The sequence below is a fragment of the Hemicordylus capensis genome, chromosome 5 (genome assembly GCF_027244095.1).
Source record: "Hemicordylus capensis ecotype Gifberg chromosome 5, rHemCap1.1.pri, whole genome shotgun sequence".
Classification (NCBI taxonomy): domain Eukaryota; kingdom Metazoa; phylum Chordata; class Lepidosauria; order Squamata; family Cordylidae; genus Hemicordylus; species Hemicordylus capensis.
In genome coordinates this window covers 236,039,450-236,063,039 of record NC_069661.1, presented here as the reverse complement: position 1 = coordinate 236,063,039, position 23,590 = coordinate 236,039,450, and the positions used below count along the sequence as shown (strand labels likewise).

Here is a 23,590-nt window from a genome sequence, read left to right as displayed (position 1 = left end):
GGACTCAGCCGAGTCCACGTCGTAAACCTGTGCTGCTGTCGGTGAGGGAGTTCGATGTCGAGACTCCTCACGGTGGCGACCTTCCTTCTCAGAAGCATGACGCTCCTTGTCCTTATGCTTCCGCTTCTTTGAAACGTCCTTTGGTTTCTTAAACAGAGCGTCAACAGCGGTTTTAGACTGCGCCTCAGCAGACCCGCTGGAACCCAATCCTGGCGAGCCTGACGCACCGCACTCCTTCAACATCGAAGTCCCCGATGTCGACCCGGAACTCAAGCCGACGGACGAGGTGTCGGCGGTCAAAGTGCCTCCTCATATAACGCTGCTCGAAGTCTCAGAGCTCTATTTTGTCTAGTCTGTTTCGAAAATGAGCAGCATATCTTACACACCGCCGTGTTATGATTCTCTCCCAGGCACATTAAACACGCGTCGTGATAATCAGTGGAAGGCAACTTTGCTCGACACTTTTCACACCGTTTGAAGGTCTTCTTAGTCTCCATCATGTCCAATGCCGTTCCGAGTCAAATCCAATAAACAATCTTAGGAACAAACAAAGCAGAGTCCGTAAGCAAGTCCGTTTGCCGATCCAAGTCAAAGCCGTTCTTGTTCAAATTACGTAGTTAGAATCAGAGTCCCAAACTCAAGTCTGTTATTCGTTCCGAAGTCAAGCCAAGTAATCCGTTCAGCAGAAGAGTAGTCACACAGTCCGAAGTCAAAATTAAATCACAAATGAGGAGCAACAGCCAAGAGGTGTAAGCGCTTTGGCGGTCAAGAGAAAACTGAAGGAGAGGCGCCCCAACCGTCAATTCCAACGGAATCTGCAAGGCATGTGCAGACGGGCGGGGCGCGAAGAGGAGCTAGCTAGTCAGCCTGGGAGGTCCCTGCGCAGGCGCAGAAACCCCAGTTCTTATGGATACAATGGATCACAATCCAGATCCCAGCCCTTTGCCCAATTCCTCTGAAATTTGGGTGGTAGTTTCCACCCACTGGGCACTACCACCTCCATCCACTAGTTTTTCCCTGGGGCCATTTTTTAAAATCCAAAACGTTTTGGATTCGGATTTTGCAATTTCGAACAAAGAACAAAATTGGGGTGTTTCGGATTGGTTGGTTTCGAACAAAGAACGAAACGGGGGTATTTTGGATTTGAGCCAAAAGCAAAACAGAAAAAAAGACAAAACGCACAACCCTAGTTCCTGTGCTCAACATGGCAGCCTCTGCCCTAGCATCAACCTGCACTGGTTGGTGAAGTTCTCTCTGTGACTTCCACTGGAGCTACTCAGCATAATCATCTGGCAATGCATGCCTGAAGCTGCAAGAATGCGTGAGCTCTGGTCTGCTCCGAGTTGGCTGTAGATGTAGTCCCTGAGAATTTGCATATTGAACAGGAGTCTTCCAGGAAAGGGGTACAAAACCTGAAGTTGTAGCAGTTGTAATTACTGGCACAGTTGTTGTCCTTGGCTTGGTAATATTCCATGAAGTCATTTGCTCCAGTGTGTGCAATGATGACATTACCCAGTATGGTCTTGCCCCATAAAATGGTGACATTGATGGGGTTTTTGGTGGAGCCACTGGGGAATCATCAATATCTTGCTCCACATCAAGTCCAGTGCCCAGGAAGCCATGAAAAGTAGATTGAGATGGAGTGCTTGATGTGGAGTCCAACATGTCTATCAGTCTGTTAGCAGTATTTTGGTCTAATGAAATTTCCTAATCTTGTCGAAGTCAGCAACAATCTCCACCATCTCCATCCCCTTATCCGGTCTGCTCTGCTGCGGAGTGGAAGGGGACTGTACTGATGTTGTGCTGGGGATAGCAGCAGTTGCCTCCTCAATGCCGAGGCTGCCAGCTTCGAGAACATCTCTGATGTCGCCTCCTTGGTTCCGCAGGCAGTCAACATCAATGGCTTCAACATCAATGGTTGCGGTACCATGCCCTTTTTCTTAGGTGTTGATACCAGCATGGACTTGCCCGACTCCTTTGTCGGCCTATAAGTCTGCACTGCCGTAGGGGATGGAATACCATTCCCTTATTTGCTACAGTGTTTCTTCGAAGGCGGGGCAGCATTGTCATCCTCCGAGATGGATCTCCGTTTTTTTTCTTTATGCCTGTGGGTTGACTTCGAGACCTCCTTTGGCCTCTTGAAAACAGGCTCTGCCAGTTCCGACACAGTTTTAGACTGTGGTGATGCATTTCCGTGCGAGGCCGATATCTAGCTGGGTGCTGAGCTCAAGAAAGGTCCTGACGCCAAAGGGTAGTTTGGTCTCAGCACTGGCAGCTGCAACGCTTCATCATACAACGCCGCCCGAAGGCGGAACACCCTGTTTTTCATACTCTGGAAAATTAGCAACAGATCTTATATGAAGCAGTATGATGCTGTTCTCCAAGGCCATAGTAAGCACAATTTATGATGGTCAGTTGAGGACAACTTTGCAAGGCATTCCACACATTGCTTAAATGTTGTCTTCGACTCCATGGCGCTAGGGAACAGGCGGGGCAAGCACCCCACTGTGCCAGTGAATAATCATCTTCTTTTTAAAAGTCCATTTTTATACTTCTTGTTAGAAATCTGATAAGGCAAAGAATGGCTGTAGCAGTTCTGAGGTCAATATCTGTTAAAGTAAATCAATTTTCTCTTTCCAATTTCAGTCAACCAGAGGAGCCAGTACCGAGGTATTGACACACTGGCAGTCAAACAGAAACTGAGGAAATGGCGCCCCCAACTGCCATTTACAACGAAAGCATGGAGCATGTGTGAGGCAGAGTGAGTGTCTCGAGGAGCTAGCTAGTCTACCTGTGAGGTTCCTGCGCAGGCACAGAACCCATTCATTGTTAATGCAATGGATCACGATCCAGATCTACTAGTTTTTAGATGTGTGAAATTATGTGTGTACCATGTTGTTCCTGTTTCTAGAGGTACAAGGCACCCCATGATCTCTCTTACTTGCTACCATGTCAGATCAGCTCCAGTGGAATGCAGAGACACAACCACAACAGAGGTCACCAGCTGCATTCTTCATTACAATAGGACTTTTATGTTATGCATTTCTAAACTTTCTTCAAAACAGGTTTTTCCTTGCACCTACTTTTCAGTAAGGTCTTTGATCTTGTCCTGATCCCTCTGATGTTGAACCTGAGCTTCTTCTATACGGATTCGCCTGTCCTCTAGCAGTGCCTCAAGCTGTTCCTTAGACAGCCGGGTCTGCTCTTCTAGTTGAGCCTGAAGTGCTTCCACCTGGATTAAAACAGAAAAGAGACAAGGAATCGGCTACAATGCTTGAACAATGTATTTCCTTGCAGAACAGCTAATATTTCTGTTCTTTTTCTATGAGCTTTAAATATTGCTCATTTTCCTTTTAGAGAAGTACTAGTGGCGGGGTCACACAACTTCCTTATTCTACTAAGAAAGCACTTTTTGCAGTCATATTTCGTAAGGCCAAAGTGCTTGCATAAATCTAGTCTGAGGAGATGGAATGGCCACATCTAGTGAAATCAGCTACAGATGATATATTTTTCACTTCTGTAATAACTTCCCTAAAATTTCCTTTTATCTCAAGAAATACTTGGCCATCCCCTAAGGCACTATATTAAACAAGCCAAATGATGGGCGGAAATGGATAGACACTAGGTTTAACAAACAAAGAGACATATTTTGTCATACTGTACATAATGAAGGTATGCATTTGTCAGAGGATATTGTGATGGTCATGAGCATACATAGCTCCTTTAAAAGGTCTGTATAGATAACATGAAGGATTAAGTGTATCACTGGCTAGCAGCCATGACATTCAGAAGTGCAACTTCCACATTCTTAGACCATATCTCTCTGGACAACCAGACTCTGGAGAACAATAGAAGCCTCATGCTTGGTTTGTGAATGTCCCCATGGTATGTGGCCACAGTGGAAGACTTGATTCTGAACTAGATCAACTTTAGTCCAACCCAGCAGATCGATCTGAAATTTGTTCAAAAGTGTCTTGAATGGTTTGTTATGAAAATTACCACCTTTTGGCAAGATACAGTTGCAAGCTGCTGATAAACTATTGTTTAACCTTGGATTTCTGAGCCCTGCTCTGTCAGCAGAATCTGTTCCTTTTTAAATATGTAAAATTATACGTAGAATCTTCAGTTATCCTATTCAGACTGAAGAATTACTCTGAAATTTAAAGGTCTGCACATTCTCAATAAAAAGTTGCATACCTTCCTACATTTATTTCCCACAGTGATCCAAAAGCAGATTACAATAGATACATTATGAAGCAACACTGAAAACTGAAAAGCCTTAACACATTACATGACCATGACAGTCAGTCACATACTGCAATACAACGGAATGAAGTAGCTCAACCCATGACTGCCTCATTCACAGAGGTCATCTTCAGATAGAATACCCAAATCAACGAACTCTCTGTTGGGAAGATCCTAAACTAATTTACTCCCACAGTCTGTACTTGCCACAGTCCATTATTATTGCAGTTGTCATATGACAAATTGGCCATTTGAAGTCATTCATTCTTTGGTGGATTTTCTTCAAGTTCACTGGGCTTATCACAATGTGGAAAGGTTATTAATAGGTCATCTGAATACCCCAGTTAATCTGGTTGGAATGGGCAGATCATATCAGTCGGGGAGGGCAGTGGGCTGTCTGCACGTGTTGTCAAAAAGAGCCACTCAAAGTAAAGATTAGAACTGTCTGAACACAAAACAGACAACTCCTAGCTTCTCTGCTTCCACTGCTGGCTTTGAGGCAGCGCTTTGAACACCTACAGTAGCAATCAAAGCACACTGATTGTACTCCTTTGAACACAAGGAGATCAAAAGAAACAGAAGTTGCCAGGCCATATATATATTCAAGATATAATTTTAAGATGATGATGATTTTGATTTCTATACCACCCTTCCAAAAATAGCTCAGGGCGGTTTACACGGAGAAATAATAAATAAATAAGATGGCTCCCTGTCCCCAAAGGGCTCACATTCTAAAACGAAACATAAGATAGACACCAGCAACAGTCACTGGAAGTACTGTGCTGGGGGTGGATAGGGCCAGTTAAGGCAAAATGCCTGGAGAAGTTTCTTGAAGCAAACTAGATGCAGGGTTGTCTCACGGACAGCAATAGTAAAATACAAAAATGGCATTCAGCACCTGTAAGCTGATGGGATGGCGGTCTTTGAACAAGGTCTTCCAGCAGCTGGTCTCCCGTGCCTCGCCTCCAGTGCCATCCATATCAGCAACTAGTTGGATTAAAACCTCAAAAGACCAAGGGCGCCCTCTTGCTGTGCAATGCCAGGCTGAGCCTGGTCAGTTGACTGCAGACTGGCCGTGGTCAGCTGATCCCTTGGTTCTGTAAAATCCTTGTCTCTCTCTAGGACAGCATGGTAATCTGAGTCAGAACAGCAGAACAGGCCTGCCTCACCCAAGACTCCCTTGATACTCAGCCTTGGCCTGGTGCTAACTATACCTTTGGTCTTAGACCCTCCAGTTGACTCATTTGCTGTACCCAACCTGGTTCGTCCTCGACTGCTCCTCCTATCTCTGATCCTCTGCTTCTTGCCTCCCCACACCTGAACGGGATCTCCCTGGTGCGACAGCCTTTTGCATTCAGCACATTGGAAGGAGATGGACTAATAATCTTCTAATTATTTATAATGTGCCTAAGGCATCTAGGCATAATAAACTTCAGCCTCTAAGCCCAAGTGTAGGTTGCTAAGGAATGCCAGTTCCACAGTGAGTAGCATCAACCTAAATATTTACTCCCCTATATCCAAGTTCCATGGGGTTCGATTGGTTATTACATTTATTATCCTGCTCTTCTTCCAAGCAGTTCAATGGAAGTGATGTGCATGAAAAAGGAATCATCCCCACTATTGGTAAAGTTGACCTTGCATAGAGGAGATTACCTAGGAAATAGAGCAACAGAAGATATCCAGGTTGGAGAATTCCACACATAGTTGCAAGAGGTGGATATTGATTACCTGTATTAAAAGTGTTTGAGCATCTTTCTGGTATCGCTCGCCACTCTCTGGTTTCTCTCCTTTTGCTGCTGGCTTTGAGGCAGAAATACCTAAAGCACAAACCACTGTTTAACTGATACAACTTAATTTATTTGCGTTAAAATGCAGCTACCAGGCTGTTATCCAGGGCACAAAGATCTACCTACAACTACTATTAAAGTAAAGTTGTGCCGTTGAGTCGATGTCAACTACACTATTTATATACTGCTTTTCAATACAAACTTACTCAAAGTGAGAATTCAAAGAGAACATGATTCCCTGTCGCCAAAGGGCTCACAACATAAAAAGAAACACAAAGCAGCAACCAGCAACAGCCACTGGAGGGATATTATGCTGGGGATGAATAGGGCCAGTTGCACTCCTGCTGCTAAACATAATGAGAATCACCACTTTGAAATATGTCTCTTTGTCCAGTTAGCAAAGATCTGATCACATAACCCCAATTTTGTTCCATTTTCACAGGTTAGCAAATTGTTTCCTGGCTTAGTTCAAGGTGATGGCTTTGACTTTTAAAGTCCTAAATGGTCTGGGATCAGGGCACCTCAAGAACCATGTTGCCCCATATGAACTTGCCTGAACACAAATCATCATCAGATTTGGTCATCATCAGAGGCCTTTCTCTGGGCCTCTCCAGCATCAAAAGTTTGGTGGGTGGGTACAAGGTCTTTTGTTGTGATGCCAAGACTTCTGTTGTGGAATTTCCTCCTGAGGGAAATTCCTCAGAGATTCCCCGACACCATCCATGCTCAGCAGTCAGTGAGCAAATCCTACTGAAATGTAGTAGTAACTCCAGAGTAGTACTATCGAATAATTTAGTCAGGATGTCAGCCAGTATCCCTTCAGGGTGTCTGAAATTGAATGATTTTGCTTCAGTTGATTTTTATTCTTCTAACATAACTATAAAGGAGGTTTCGTTTTTATTCTGAACTATGTTTTTAATGGCTGGAAGGTAGTGGAAAAGCAGGGTAAGCAGAATGTTGTTTAATTAACTTCAAAGAGTGTTCTCAAGAGAGGAATAATATAGAAAGCTGTTTTTTGCAGAACCATCATGAAGTCCCTAAGTAGCCACTTCTCAGGAGTATGGTATATCCCACTAAAGGATTTGGGAAACCTTAATTTCAGACTGGCCACTTAACTGCAACTTACTCTTCTTTTACCATCATACAAGCTTGTCTGTGTATATTTCTTGAGTATTACAAGCTTGTGTGCAGTGTTCTCTCTAATTTTTCTCATCTGTGTGCAGAATGAGTTTTGTTCTGGGCAGCAGTATCAAGGAAGCGTGTGCACATATACATTCAGAGTGGTGCCTTCCTGATTCAACCTGAGTAGGATCTAAAATTAACTGAGTGGACATCATAAAATGTGTCAGCACACACACATGCACACGCCTTAGAGGGAACAGGCTTGTGTGTGTTTGTGTTTTAATCTATCTAGATTAGCATACAGTGTGCCCCAAAATTCTAGTCCTCAATATTTAGGATTTCAAATCTGATCTAGTAAATGAACATTGGCACAAATGAACATTACCCATTTGCTCCAAGTCAGATCATTGGTCCATGTTTTAATTAGTTGAGAACCGCCTTGAGAATTGACTGTAGGCAGTATAAACATGTGATAGATAAATAATAAAATTTACTATGAATAATCACTGTAGGGTATACTTTAAGTAACAATATTCATAGGAAATCAGAACCTTTCTATACATTACCATGATATCATTAGGAGTATAGCTACTCTTTAAATGTTTTCATCGCTGGGGAAAAAGATTGTTTTCCTGTTACCTGTTTTCAGAGCCTGGTTCTCGCTTTGTGCATGTGGAACACTGGTCTTGGTTGCCCTTTGAGGTACAGTAACCTACAAGAATCAGAACACTCTAGTTAATGATCTCATTTTCTGTTCTGCCTTTGCTTTGAAAATATTAAGAAACAGGTGTTGGGCACACTACAAAGGCAAAAAAGGGAGAGAGTGAGAGAGAGGGAAATACATTATCATGACTATAAGGGTGTGACATGATGCCTACAACAGTATGGCATGATCTAGTGGCTCAGCCACATGTTTGTCACTTCAACAGGTCAGCTTTCAAGAGACCACTTCTAAAGCGGAACCCATGCAGAGTAAGGAAACCTTTGCACCAGTTTTGTCTCTCAGAAGTAGGAAACGGGTGCTATGTCAGCACTAGGGCTGAGTCTTAAGTAAGGAGCCACCTTGCCCGTGTGTGCCAGGGTTGTGGACAGGACCATATGTACTGCAATTCACAGGACTGGGGGGGCGATATAAGGGGGGGAAAGGGAAAGATTGAGCCATCGATCCTGGCGACCACACAGCCCTGTGGTTTTCTTTGGTGGAATACAGGAGGGGTTGACCATTGCCTTCTCCCGCGCAGTACGAGATGATGCCTTTCAGCATCTTCCTATATCGCTGCTGCCTGATATGAGTTTCCAATATTCTGGGAAACACACCAACAGGGATTCGAACAAAGAGCCTCCTGCTCTCTAGGCAGGTTGCTTCCCTGATGTGCCGTTAAGTGGCTGGACCTGACATAACTGTGCACTTATTTAAAACAGGAAGAGGTGAAATGCCCCATTAAGTATACAAAATAGGCACAAGGCTGCAGCTTAAACAACTGAAATCTTGTCTTGTGCTTCCTGACTTCAAAGTGAAGGTAGTCAGGTCTACCTGGATGTCCTCAGGAAGTACAGAATTCGAAGAGAAGCAGAGAGTTAGGAGGTGCATCAATCAGTTCTCTGCTTCCCCTTGTTATGTACCAAAATAGAGCTGTATGATAGATCCCAACAAGCCCTGCTCAAGTACGTAAGGAATCTGCAAAGGGCTACTCTGCCCAGCAGAGCTGTTGCTCCTGTTGTGCAAATACATGCATTAAATACAAAAGGTTCTGGGTTGCAGCTTCTGCTCAGTGAATGCAGCTCTCACACCCATGGCACATCCATTCTGGATTTCTGCAGTCCTCAACAGTGTATGTGGAAGGAATCAATTAAACGTCCTAAATGAGAAAGCAAGCCTTGAGGTTACAAGTGCCTTTCTCATCTATGTATGTTGCAGTAGCCCCGGTGTCTAGGAAAAAAACCCAGCACAGTAAGGATAGGCAGCCTCTTGAAATACTTGTGCAAACTAATTTAAGCATCTTATTTTTGTACTTTAATCCAACACATTGAGCTGGCTATATATAAATATTATCTCGTGATTGTGCCACAACTATGGAGTCATTGTTTTTGCTGCAACAGGCTAACCAGCATATCTACACAAAGATAATGGTTGTATACCAGCTTCGTTGTCATGCCTACCCCCCACAACGAAACCTGGGAATTGTAGTTTAGTGATTGTTCTGACAGTTTACATGGGGAGAGGGAATATCTTAAAACAGTTTACATCTGTGGGGTAGATGTGGCTACTGCGCTGAAATTTGCTATTATGGAATGAGCTGTACGGAGTGGCAACTTCTCAACCATAATGTATATCTGCCCACTGAGGATGACACTTCATGCACTGACCAAACTCCACTTCCAAAGCTTTTGCCACAATGATGCTGTTCACACGAGCAGACCAACACAGGTGAGGGCAGCCCTATGTGGATTGGACTGCTCATGTGCCACACCGGGATTGAGGCTGGGGTTAGAAGGTGAGAGTGTGTGCCCTCAACCTCAGTTCGTGTCTGTGTGTGCTCGGGCTGCACACAGGGGAGGATCCCAACACACATGCTGCACAGGGCTAAATGCACTGCGCTGCTCATAGGGACATAGGAAGCTGCCATGTACTGAGTTAGACCATTAGTCCATCTAGCTCAGTATTGTCTTCACAGACTGGCAGCGGCTTCTCCAAGGTTGCAGGCAGGAAGCGATCTCAGCCCTATCTTGGAGAAGCCAGGGAGGGAACTTGAAACCTTCTGCTCTTCCCAGAGCGGTCCATCCCCTGAGGGGAATATCTTGCAGTGCTCACACTTCTAGTCTCCCTTTCATATGCAACCAGGGCAGACCCTGCTTAGCCAAGGGGACAAGTCATGCTAGCTACCACAAGACCAGCTCTCCTCTCTTGGGATTTAAGGATGCCTGGAGGCCAGGACTCGTTTTTCCCGGCCTCCTGAGATCTGCACTGCCTGGAGCAGTGCAGATTGTGTGGCGCCTGAGCAGTGCAATGGAATCATGGGGGCGGGGGGGGGAGGCCCTCCCTGCCCACAGAAAATGGTCATGTGCACGACTTTAATAGGTCTGCTAGTCTTTATGGTTGTGAAGAAATGCAGATCTCCGCCTTAGCTCAAGAATGTCTCACACTTCCACTCCACCCTAAGTGCTCTGATTGGGGGACATTCTTCCCTTTTGATAATGAATGAGGGCAATCCTTGCTTTTTGTCATTTAAGGGACAGAGTCGCAGGACTGCTTACCTGTAACTGGTGATCTTTAGGTTATCCAGGATCATTCACAACATGGGCAATGCACCTGGGTAGAAGCCCCATGGAAAAATTTAATAGCTCCTCTAGATGCTCTGAAGCTTTGCCCTTCAGGCATGGAACACGCTTGGTCTCTTGGGCGGCAGAGCACCTATAGCTCAGTTCCTGGTGGACTGCAAGAAGCCTGTTCTTCACTGGAAGCCTTGAAGGTAAGTGATTAGACAAAATCCCGGATCACCTAAAGATCACCTGTTACAGGTAAACAACCTGTTTATCTTTATGGTGATCCGGGATAATTCCCAACATGGGTGATTAACGAGCTCTCTGAAGAGGTGGCAGGGTGCAAGGATGCTATTAAAAAACCTTTCTTTAAAATAGCCCATCTGAAATTAGCCTCAGCCGCTGTTCGGATATTAATGGCATAGTGCTTTATGAACAGTAGGTTAGAAGACCATGTGGCTGCTTTACAAATGTCCACAATGCTAATTCCAGACATATGTGCCGCAGAAGTAGCTATAGCCCTGGTGGAATGTGCTTTAATAGTTGGAGAAGGTTATACTCCTTGAAGTATGTAACACAGGAAAATGAGTTCTACAAGTCAATGAGAAAATATTTGTCTGGAAATAGTGTTGCCCTTGTTATGACCTTTGAAGGTGACAAATAGCCTCTTTGTCTTCCTGAAGACTTTGGTTCTGTTCATATAGAAAAGAAGGGCTCTACGGACATCCACAGAGTGGAGGGATCATTCCAGGGCAGAGGCAGGATTCAAGAAAAATGCAGGGAGAACGATATCCTGGTTGATATAAAAGTCAGAAACTATTTTAGGCATAAAGGAGGGATCAGTCCTCATTATTACTTTGTCAGGAAAGAATTTGTTATAAGGGCGGGGGGATCCAACCTTAATGCAGTCAATTCACTGACCCTCCTTGCAGACATTAAAGCTACCAAAAAGGCTGTTTTTAGGGTTAGCAGTTTCAGCAAGGCAGAGGCAAGGAGTTTGAACGTTGCCTCTGTTCAAGAGGAAGTACTAAAGTAAGGCTCCAAGGTTCTGTAGGTTTCCTCACTGAGCGAAACAAGTTGTTAATACCTCTTAGGAACCTCTTGGAGTCAGGGTGAGAAAAGAGTTCCAACTTGGGAGAGTAGCTGAAAAGGGCTGCCACATGGACTTTAATAGAAGAGTTAGAAAGTCCTAACTGCTTCAGGGGAGTAAAATATATCTTATGGAGGCCCAGTAAGGGTCAAAGTTTTTGTTTTTAGCATGCTGGGTGGATCTTTTCTATTTGCAAGAGTAATTACACCTAATGGATGCTTTCAGTAAAACATTGTCTAGTAATTTAGTCTCCATGTTGTCAGATACAAAGTTTGAAGATTGTGGCAGAAGACATGGTCGATTATTTGAAACAAAGAACTTTGTCACTGAGTAAGGCAGTAGTGGATTCCCTTAGAAAATCGAAGCAGAAATGGAAACCACATTTGCTTTGGCCTCCATGGGGTGAGAATGATGCATTTCAGTTTTTCTGGTAAGATTTTGCTCAAGATTCTGGTTAATAGTGGGAAAGGGGGAAACAGGTAAAAATAGTGATCTTTCCATGGCACTTGGAAGGCGTCCCCAAGAGACCTTTCCCCTAGGCCTGCTCTTGAGCAGTATTGCTTGCACTTCTTGTTGGTTGCAGTTGTGAAGATATCTATCGGGGGTCCCCCATTGTTGGAATAGATTGTAGAGGATTGATTGATTGACTTCACACTCGTGTTCTTAAAAAGGATTAGTTTTCCTGCTCAAGGCATTGATTGGAGAGAGAGTTGTCCATGCCCTTTATGTAGAGAGCTATAGAGTAAACCTTGTGTTGAATGCTCCAATCCCAAAGCTGAATCACCAAATTGCACAGGGACCTGGAAAATGTCCCACCTTGTTGACTGATATAGGCAATCATGGTTGTATTGTCTAGTAATACATGATTCGTGCAATTTTTAAATCATGGATAGAAAGGACTTTAGACCAAAGAAGACCGTGAGGAGTTCCAGGAAGCTGATATGAAGGGTTGATTATTGGGAATTCTACAGGCCCTGAGCATGTAGGTTCCTGCAGAGAGCCCCCCAAACATTGAGAGAGGCATTGGTTGTTACAGTAGGAGTTGGGGACTGGAAATTCTCCTTTTGAGTCCACTACTGAAGATACTTTATTGCAGGTTGAGGGATGATCAGACATAGGTGCTAACTGTCCACATTTGGCTTGAAAACCAACAGAAACCACATTTGAAGCCACCTTAGCCTGGTGAATTTTACTGTGGCTGTACAAGATGATATCAGACCTGAGAGTCTTTATATGGTTTTTGCTCTCTGTCTTGAATTGACTCTGAAAACCGCCCAGAGACGTAGGTTTTGGGCGATATAGAAATGTGTTAATAAAATAAAAATAAAATAAAATAAAACATAGATCAAATTTACAATTAAGAGCTGCCTGTACTCTGAAAGAGAGGCTCTTTTCAAGTCCATATCAAGGAGGCCTCCTATGTAGGAAATGAATTTTTGAGGTTGGAGGATGGATTTTTTCCAGTTGACCTGGATCCCAAGATCTTGGAGCAGTGTGAAAATGTACTGGTCATGGTAATCTAGGGAGGTTTTCGTTGTGGAAGTCACCAGCCAGTCTTTCAGGTACGGGAAGATAGAGACACTGTGTTCATGGGCAGTGACAGAACTCCTGCAGTTTGTGAAAACATGAGGTGCAGTGGAGAGACCAAAGGGGAGAACAGCATATTGGTAGGCTAGTTGTCCAAGGTGAAACATATAAACTTTCTGTGTTTGGGAGAAATACCAATGTGAAAATAAGCATCTTTCAAGTCCAAAGTTACAAGCCATTCTTTTGCCGCTAGTAGGGGGAGGATGCCTTGTAAAGTGACCATTCAATTTTTTTTTAAACAGATGAATTTGTTGAGCCAGCCAAATAGGGATGTGCACAAACTGTTTGATGCTGAAATGGTTCTCCTTGAACTGGGCCAGTTTGGCGGCTTGGCCATTAATTGAACTGGGGGCGGTTCAACACGGATCTTTGAATATCGAATATCAAAGGAAAGTCGGTGCCAAAACTGGGAGTAAGTGTAGTACTCTTGTAGTATGTGCTTCAGGCTCCATTGAGGAGGTGCTGACAATGTTGGGTATCGTCAGTACTGAAGTGGCCAATGTTGAAAGCCAAGTAACAGAATAATGAGTTGTCATCAATACTGGTGTCAGCGTAGGCGTCTGTATCGATTTCGATGTTGGTGCCAATACCGGGGGAGAGGTCGGAGTCAAAATAATGTCCAAGTCTCTGGAGAAGAGGAGGCATTAGATGAACCATGGAAGGAGAAGGGGTATGATCCTGAATCTCCAAAGAGCTTTCCATGGATAAGATGTCTGCTGTCAGTGGTTGAAAGGTCGAGGGGGGAAGAGTTTGATGTTTGTCCCCCGCAATTGTCAACTATGAACAGTAGGTTGCTGTCTATGCTGGACGATTTACGATGTTGGTGTCATCATCTTTGGGATCTTTTTGTATTTAGAAGTTGAGCATGATGAGGGGTCTTCCTCATAATGTTTCCGCTTCTTATGGTGCTTGTGATGTTGTTCCTTGGAGACATTGCGGGGCTTCTTTAAAAGGTTTCTAGCATGCTCCGGGCCAGTGAGTTGGGTATGGGAGGCCCTCTCGGGTGAAAGTCTCAACATCGACTTAGAGTGCCAATGGTTGTACGAGACTGAAGCCATGGACGTCGACAGTAAGGCAGATCTTGCATGCCATGGTTGTGTTTATCTCATAGGAGAGTTCCGCCACAAGAGGAACACTTTTACAAAGTTTTCCCAAGTGTCCATGAGTCCAAAAGGATAGAAAAGAGAATAGTCAAGAGTAGTTCGAGTCTTAGAATCTAAACCAATTTTCTTTTGAATTTCCACAGGAACTGAGACAAAAATGAGAAGCGAACCTTAACGAGGCACATACTGAGGTGGTCGAAAGGGAACTGAGCTACAAGTGCTCTGCCATCCAAAATACTGAGTGCACTCCATGCTTGAAGGGCAGAGCTTCAGAGTGCCAAGAGGAGCTATGAAATCCTTCTGCAGGGCTACTACGCAGGCGCATCACCCATGTTGGGAATGATTCCAGATCACTACAAAGATCAGAGATACGCTGACTCCATTTGGATCCCAGAGTTGTCTGTCTCTGGAAGATAGTGATGTGCACGGTCCGGAGAAGTCCGGACCGGCACCAAAGGGGGGCCTTGTTTTTAGGGCGGGGAGGGCTTGCTTAGCCCTCCCGCCTCCTTGCCCCCGCCAGCGCCCGTATTTCCTAGTATAGGGGCGCTGGAAACCAGCCGCCCCCCCCCCCGCCGCCGCGGCGAAAGAACTCCCCATGCCAGCCCTCCCTCCCTCCCAGCTAGCTGGCCGCCCGCCCGCCCGCCTTCCCGCCCGCTCGCTCACCGTTCACCGGCTAGAAAACGAGAGGAGCTCCGGCACAGAGCTCCTCTCGTTTAGAAGGCCTCCCGCAGAATGGTGTTTTGTGCGCGCGCGCGCCGCAAAGCACGCCGTTCGCCGGAGGCCCGGTCTACCCAGCGATCGGAGGCCCTTTCCCGGCGGGTAGACCGGGCCTCCGGCGAACGGCGTGCTTTGCGGCGCGCACATGCGCGCGCGCGCGCAAAACACCATTCTGCGGGAGGCCTTCTAAACGAGAGGAGCTCTGTGCCGGAGCTCCTCTCGTTTTCTAGCCGGTGAACGGTGAGCGAGCGGGCGGCCAGCTAGCTGGGAGGGAGGGCTGGCATGGGGAGTTCTTTCGCCGCCGCGGCGGGGGGGGGGGGGGGCGGCTGGTTTCCAGCGCCCCTATACTAGGAAATACGGGCACTGGCGGGGGCAAGGAGGCGGGAGGGCTAAGCAAGCCCTCCCGCCCTTAAGGGCATACCCCCCACCCGGACCCGAACCAGGCAGGGCCGGACCGGTCCGGCAGTTCGGCCATTCTTTGGAATGGCCGCCGGACCGGTTCGGGCACACCACTACTGGAAGAGTAGGAAAGCCTTTCTCCTCTTTAATCACTATAAAACAGGGGACCAGTCACCCCACCATTTTGTCACCAGTACCGTCATTTAGTTCTTGCTTTGCAGAACAACAGTCACCAAGCGACACCATCTGGAATCTACCAGAGGTGGGAGTGGAACCACTGTATAACAGTGCCACCCAATCCCATCTCCCTCAGGCGGTCCAGAAAGATAGCATGGTCGATGGTACTGAAAGCCGCATAGAGATCCAAAAGGATTAGTTTATATATTAATATAATCTATATGGCTTTTAAAGATTAATACACTGTTTGTCTAGAGCTGGGTTGTGTGGACTCTGGCTGTACAATGCCTGTAAATCACAAGCCAGCCAGTTCTAGGGTGCTGAAGCTGTGCCTGAGCCTGGTCAGTAGCTTTAGATCAGCCTTCAACTTGTTGCAGCCTACCTCCAAAGAGCAGCGTGCTCCTAAATTTGGATCAGAGCAATCCTTCTACTGAGGGTAGATCCCAGAATGAAAAGCATAGAGTAACCCCCGGTCTATCACAATGGTGCAACAGGACTGTTTCAATGAGTAACATGGCTACCCCTCAGCAATTTGACACTATGGAATAGTCTTCCCAAATTGGCCCACGTGGCAACTTCATTTTAGTTTCTGGCTTGTTCTGCCAAGCTTTGAATCTTTACCTGCTTTGCTTGTTGGCTGCATAAAGCTTGCTTTATCAATATTACTCTGTTACCTTTACAACAATTCTACTCTCATAACTACTAGCTTGTAAGGTATGTTAGGCTGAGAGAAAGGATGCCTGGCGCAAGGTCACCAGTGAACTTCATGGCCAGGAGGGGATTTGAACCTGGATCTTTACAGTCCTAGTCCATCAGCTTTGTTTCTAGATTGTGAGCCCCTCGGGACAGAGACCTGTTGTAAAGTGCCATGTGCATGGATGGCACTATACTAATACATGACACTGGTTTTCATTAGCAAATTGAAGGTGCATGACTATATCAGTTCTTTCACTCCAGAAAGTACTTCATCTATTTCAATGTACGCTGCTGTCATTTCTTAATGTTTTGTCATTGTTTACGATAACCCTGTTCAGACATCATGTTGCATGAGTGTACAGACATCTGGACACATATTCAAGTTTTTGTGTGCATGACAGTACTTGTGTTCATTTTAAAAGTGAACCTGGATACAGGTCCCGCAAATGCATGGTACAGATAGGAAGTGTACAACTTAACATGCGGATAACTACCTGTGTACATGTACACTCATATGAGTGTTCAATATAATAGTTGAATATGGCTGATTTCACTTTATAGGTTGCACTACACTGTATTTTATTCATTGGTGCTCTCTCTCAAAAAAAAGGCAGCACAGATTTAAAAAAAAAAGTAAATAGCTCTACAGATTCACAGAAGTTTTCTTGCCTTGTGAGGTGGTTCCTTGTGAAAATAGGTAATTTCGCCATTGTCTGTTCCCACCAAAGCCAGGAGATGCTGAATCTTCTTTCTGTCCTCCAACTCCCTGGAATCCATCCAAAGAAAACAGATTCACGTAAAACCGGTCTAGCTGGCATATCCTCTGTATTTAATCCTATTGGAAGCCCAGGGAGAAGGTGGAGGCATCTTTTTCCCAGCTAGACACTGGCTGCAGTACAGGATCTCATGCAAAAGTGGTGGCTAGTCAAACGCAAGGAAACACAAACCATTTCTAATACGATTGTCTTCCCTATCTACTGAGTCTGTGTGTCTGTCTCACTAACAGCTGCATCTATTCCTAGAGTGTTTATGAAGAATGTAATAGCTCTTACCCTTTTGAAGGGTGACTTAATTTGCTTTCCTGTCCTTAACCCGCAGGAGCCAGTAGAAGTAAACCAATAAAAATCTGAAGTTCAGCTTCCCATCTGCCTTTAGAGGAAGCTCACTTCATGCTAAGAAATAACTAGTTTTATATGGTGGAGACCATTCAAGTCAGAATGATTTCAGATGTTAATTTTTTATAGACACAGGTCTTATCAGTAGGTATCTAAAGGTATCCTCAGAATAACCTGTATCCATTTCAGTATCAAGAAACAGATATTGGGTAGTAATCACCATATTAGGCTTTTAATGTAGCAAGTACAGCTGGCGAATAATGCCCAAATATGTTCAATGTATGTTAAAAATCAGAAACTCCCAATTTAATGATTTTTACAAAAAAATATCCCCAGATATCTGCTCTATGTTTCCCAGTTCAGCAGTCTTCTGAGGAAGAGAAGGTACCCTTTGCAGCCCAAAAAGGATGAGAAGAGAGTTGGGTAATGAATCTTTCGGGATTGAATTTAGGATCAATACTATGTACCCGGCAGATCTCTTCATGCCACGAGAGATTAGCAAATATTCTCAATCCTCTTCCTTTAATCAAGAAAAAGTCCAGACACAAGCAGACTTCTCCCTGTTGCATTGTGTAATCACACACCCCGCCCCTGCTCCAAAGCTTTGTCCATGCACAAACATCACATGAACATTTCCAATCTGTAGGTTCTATAGCCTTCAGATGCCTTCCGTGTTGCTGGTGTCCAACAACAAAGCCACATCCAAATGTGGGGAGAAGGTGACTTTGCCACCTCTTAGTCTTTGCCACCTCTTAGTCTTCCATCTGACTTTGCCACCTCTTAGTCTTCCCATCCAGAGGACAAACCTGATTTTCAGCCGGTCATTCTCAGCATAGAGGCGCAGTACATGCTCCCTCTCCTGGAAGAGGTAAACTTGCATGTCGCTCAAAGCCTTCTGCAGCTCTGCAATTTCTTCCTCTCGCTGACGCATTTCCCATTGCAATTTGTGCTGTGTGGAGAAAATTGAATCATATGATCCATCACCTGATAGCTAAAGTAGAGGGAGGTCAGGCACACATTTCCTCACAGGTGACCCTAGTCTCTCCCAAAACTCTAGTAACATTCAGTAAGAGCGCTGATCAGAAAGACAGCATGGTATACTGGTTAGAGTGCTGGACTAGGGCCTGGGAGACCCAAGTTAAAATCCTTGTTCATCCATAAAACTCACTAGGTGACTCTGGGCTGATTACTTATCTCTCAGGCTAACCTACCTCACAGGGCTGACGTGAGGATAAATATAACCATGTATACCACTCTGGGCATTTGAAAGGAAGAGCAAGAAAAACAAACCAAAATTACTTCTATCAAGGCAAATGCAATCTAATCAAAGGCACTCCTGGCAGACTGCAGCAGAAGAAATTTCGTGAAGACTCTGCATCTTCACTTTCATCTGCCAATTTGTTTGTAGGAAGTTCTTTTCCAGACCTTATATTCATCAGATTGGGAACAAATTGTCTATGCTTCTCTCAGGCCATGTCAATTACCATACCCCTCACACCAGAAAACCTTCGCTTGTTCCCACACGTTCTTTCTTCTCAGTGTACTGGACCAAACTCTATACTAGCTGCAACACCCTCCCATTTACTTCCCAGGCTCCTACATCAGCTCACAGGAGAGGGGTCATCAATCAGCAGAGCACGTGCTTTGGCTGCAGAAGCTCCCAGGTTCACTTCCAGTTGAAAGTTCAGGAGAGGAGAGCTGGTCTTGTGGTAGCAAGCATGACTTGTCCCCTTAGCTAAGCAGGGTCCACCCTGGTTGCATATGAATGGGAGACTAGAAGTGTGAGCACTGTACGAGGTTCCCCTCAGGGGATGGAGCCGCTCTGGGAAGAGCATCTAGGTTTCAAGTTCCCTCTCCGGCTTCTCCAAGATAGGACTGAGAGAGATTCCTGCCTGCAACCTTGGAGAAGCTGCTGCTAGTCTGTGAAGACAATACTGAGCTAGATAGACCAATGGTCTGACTCAGTATATGGCAGCTTCCTATGTTCCTATAAAAGGAGCTCAACCACTAGACCTAAGGAGGAGCTCCTGCCAGTCAGAGTTGACGGGTTAGACAGATCAATGGTCTGAATCAGTATAAGGCAGCTTCATATGTCAAGTAAGGGGAAACAAGTCTCTTCTGCTGATTGACTGCCTTGCCCTGGAAGCTTCCGATGGCAGTTATCAATCAAATAGAGTGCCAATTTAATTCTGGTCAGAAGAGAATTTAGTCTCTTTAAGACACTGAATAAGATGAAGGATAGATGGAAGGAGAGGGACAACACATCCACAAAGGCTTAGACCTTTAAAACAGAAGAGTGCAAAGGCTTCTTTCAATGCTCCATCGTCTGAAGCAAAGAACTTACAGCTGGGGACCCCTCCCCAGCTATTGTATAGATGGTTCTGGCCACCACCCACAGGCTTCCCTGCATGACTATTTGGAAACTGCAGCTGGCTCAGAACACAGCAGCAAGTCCTCTTAATGCAGAGATTCTCAAACCTGGTTCCCTGGATGTTGCTGGACTACTACTCCAAAGGCCCTTGTGGCTGAGAAGCCCTATCTTATTGGGAATACTCTGGTTTGGACATCTCTCACTAGTATGGAAAAGACTGCAAAAATTGTTCTTTTTTGTACATTACTTTTTGTAGAAAAATGACTCCAAAATTTGAAATAATAATAAAACTCATAGCTGGATCCCAGTTAGCATTCATTCCTCTTAATACTTCAAAATGGAACAGTGCTCCTCGTTCCCATATTTTCCCAAATAAGTCCAAGATGTAAGCACCCTGCTTGCTAGAAGAGAAACAGAACATGAGTCAGCAGCACTAAATGCTCTTTCAGAATGTTAAACATCTCCCTGCCAATGACTGGGCATTCACCCACATGTGGCTGGACACTTGCCCTTTTCTTACCTGCTCGTCATATGTTGCTTTGTATCTCTCCAACCTCTTAACCAGCTCCTCATGCTCTTCATCAAAATCTGCAATCTTCTTTCGGTAATATTCCAGCAGTTCCCGGGAGGGGCGAAGGTAGGCCAGGCGTTCGTTGATTGAAGGAAGAGGTGTAGAATCATCTTGCTTAGGAGATAGGGAAGCAGCCATTTTGGGAGAGTTGCGGCAGGTGGCTGACCTGAGCAGTAGGAATGAACACAATAAGGAGGGTTCAAGAAGCAAACCAGAATAGAATTCGAACTGCCAACCCTCAAGCTGTGCAGAACAGCAACTGACAGCATAAAAAGACAAGGATGTGCAGTTTTATTGAGGTCAATACATCTAGAACCCAATGATATTTTACTGAAATAGTTAATCTACTCTCTCCGGTTGGAGCAAACTCTTCTATAGGGGCATACAAGACACCTTAAGGGACGGTGTTAAGTTCCAGGCAGGAAGGGCATTGAGTGGCAGGTGGTGCCTTCTCTTCCCACTAGCCAAAAAGCGAGTGGTTTGAATGATCCCTAAGAGACGAGTCTCACTGTCCCACCTTTGATATTTGAGGGAGTCTGCTTCTCTTCTGTCTGTTTCTGCCTACCCTGAGTGGCGTAAGAGGACTGGAGCACTAGTAGGCTTAGCCAGCTACAACTATTCAATAGGGTCAGGGCGATTAGAGTCTTAGACGGGACCAGCAGCTCAGCTGCTCAATAGAATCTGGTTAGCAGGAGCTGGATTGCAAGGCTTGGTGAGGGAGCTCCTTACACTGAACTGTTGCACCAGCAGTTAAGGCAGAGATGGAAGGTTTTTTTTGTTTTTGTTAAATATGTCTTCATAGGCAGGAGAAGAATAGAAATAAGGAACACGATCCATCTGGCTTAGTCCAGACACCCTAACTGGGAAGGTAAATGAAGAGTGAATCAATGCAGCTACTTGAGGGCAGCAACCAGTTTCCTCACCTTTTGGAGACAGGGGGTGTTCTGGGAGAGAAAGTCATGGTGCTCCTCCCCACCACCTGCAGCAATGTCAAGCATATTATTTAGTAACAAGGCCAAAGCCCAGGAAAAGCATATTAATGGTTCTCTTGCAAAAATAAACACAGGATACTCCATACATGATACTGCACATTGAACAATTTATCACACACTTCATTCCTGTGAAGTAAGTTAGATTGAAAGAGAAGACAAGTAGCTCAGTGTCACTCAATGAACTTCTAAGCTGAACAGGAATTTGAACCCAGATCTTCTCCTCTTCTTTGTCCTTTCTAGGCGACACTCTCTCCACTACACGGATTGCCATCTGCCTAGGAAAGCTCCTGTCGCAATAAACAAGCTAGTCTTCACAGCCCCTCAGCACTCATCGCCCTTTCGACTTCACTGGGTTGTTGTGAGGATGGACAAGAAACAGTCTGGAGAACACTTTAAATCATAGTTGTCACATGAGGCCAGGGGGCTTTATTTGGCCCCTTAGGGGGCTACAAAACAGCTCATGGCACCTCTGCCACCACACTCCACACACCTTAGTGAACCACCTTTGGAGCTAAGACAGCGGCTACTGCAGGCCTTAGTTCAGGCCTGCACAACTTCGGCCCTCCAGATGTTTTGGGACTACAGCTCCCATGATCCCCAACCACCATGGCCAATAGTCAAGTATGATGGGAATTGTAGTCCAACATCTGCAGGAGGGCCAATGTTGTGCAGCCCTGCTTAGTTCTTACTGATACTGTAGGCCTCAACAACAGCCTCCCCCCACCCCCTTTTCACTTAAATTAGCAGCAAGCAAGGGGATTGAGGAACAGTTCAGAAAGGGCCAGCATTTGCAACTGAGGAACAAGAGCAAAGGTCTGGGATGGCAGGGGCATTCAGTTAGGATTAGGAGGTGGGGGAACGGCAAGCTCTTTTGTTATAGGAGAGGATTTTGGCTGTCCAACAGTAGCATGTGGGGAGTTTTGAAGGGGTCAGTGGAAATTGGGGACACTACTGGGACTCTGAAGGGATTTTGGCAGGCAAGATGGGAAGGGCAGCACATCATTAAGTGCGCTTTAATCCTGCCCTTTTGCAAGGAGCTCAGAGTGGTGTATATTATCATCCACATTATATCTTAACAGCAGCCCCGTGAGGAGGATGAGGCTGAAAGATGGTGCTTGGCTCCTAAAGTTGTGACTGGATGAAGATCCCCAGGTTCGGCGCTCCGCATCCTGCTAACCAACCGTGCCACACTGGCCTCCTGCTCGCCCGCCACCAAGAACAGTGCAGCCTTTTCTCCAAAAGCATGCCTTTGCCCCCTATGGAGCGGGGGAAGAAAGGAGACTGGCCCTCCAACCCATCTGAGTGCGATGCCCCAGCTTTAAGTTAGAAGAGTGATTCGGAAACATCCCTCCTGCTTCCTCCCTTGCCGCAGCCGAGCCCCGTGTAACCCCTGGCCAGCCCCGTCTGGTGCTCAGCCCCACTTAAAGCCACTAGTTTCCACCCTGTGGCCCTGCATCCCTCACTTGCCAGTTCCTCCTCGAGGTGGCTGGAACCAGCCCGCCAGAGACGACTAGCCGAGCGAGCACTTTCGTTGCTACAAGTTCAACGCCTGCGGGCGGGTCTCAACGGAAAAACCCAAAATCAAACAAGGGGGCGGCCTGCCGCTGTAAGAGCAATCCAATCATAAGGACCGTGATAAACCCTTTCAAAGCTTTTGTCCAATCACATCTCTCTATACACCCAGCCCAGCTTTTAAGCGTCTGTTTACAGGGCTGGTAGGAAATGTTTATATGCAGAAAGGAGGGTAGACAAAGCCCTATGAGCCCACTGGTTGTTTTGAAGTATGACTGTTGTTCAAGCGATCAGGAGAAGGAAGAGGAAGGCGGGGATTGATACAATGACTGAAAACCAAATCAAAAGCAGCAAAAACAACTAAGAGCCTTAAGATACTAACGGTGTAACTGTATGCATGTTTATGCAGAAGTATGTCCCCCTGTATTCAGTGGAGCTTAATCTCTGAAAAGTGTATATATTGCTGCCTTTGACTATTTACTCAGAGGTAAATTCTACTGTGTGGAAGACTCTCTTTTAATTGCCATGCAGTATGTTATCAACAGCTCAAAATACTACTTCTATGGCTACAATATATAAAATGGCAAACTGCATTACAAGACGTGTTCATGTCCCGCATAGCATGCACATGGTCCCCTAATTTTATAGCCAAAACATCTCTGTTAGGTGGATTAGGCTGAGATGGTACGTGGAAGCAAGATAATCTACTGCCCCATTCAGAGGTCTAACTGCTTGGAACCAGAGGAGCTGGCTGAACCCCGAAGAGTCACAATTGTAACTCATATTAACATTTAATATGATTCTATTTATTTATTTGTTCATTTGTGTATTTATTTAAAATATTT

The 23,590-nt window shown here is 45.3% G+C and overlaps 1 protein-coding gene across 2 annotated transcripts in view; it reads right to left on the bottom strand.

Moving 5' to 3' along the window:
- CCDC77 (coiled-coil domain containing 77) overlaps positions 1–22,869 on the bottom strand; it is a 42,159-nt gene extending 19,290 nt beyond the window's left edge. The window contains exons 1-8 of one of the 2 annotated variants that reach the window (XM_053258064.1): positions 22,697–22,869; positions 21,165–21,220; positions 20,191–20,407; positions 18,106–18,248; positions 16,854–16,950; positions 7,794–7,866; positions 5,974–6,062; positions 3,084–3,232 (exon numbers count right to left, since the gene is read on the bottom strand). In XM_053258064.1, the coding sequence (XP_053114039.1) occupies positions 3,084–3,232; positions 5,974–6,062; positions 7,794–7,866; positions 16,854–16,950; positions 18,106–18,248; positions 20,191–20,407; positions 21,165–21,202 (806 nt within the window). In that variant the 5' untranslated portion in view covers positions 21,203–21,220; positions 22,697–22,869. The remainder of the gene's footprint in view (positions 1–3,083; positions 3,233–5,973; positions 6,063–7,793; positions 7,867–16,853; positions 16,951–18,105; positions 18,249–20,190; positions 20,408–21,164; positions 21,221–22,696) is intronic. The other variant, XM_053258063.1, reaches the window with a different exon arrangement.
- Between the last annotated feature and the right edge of the window lie 721 nt (positions 22,870–23,590).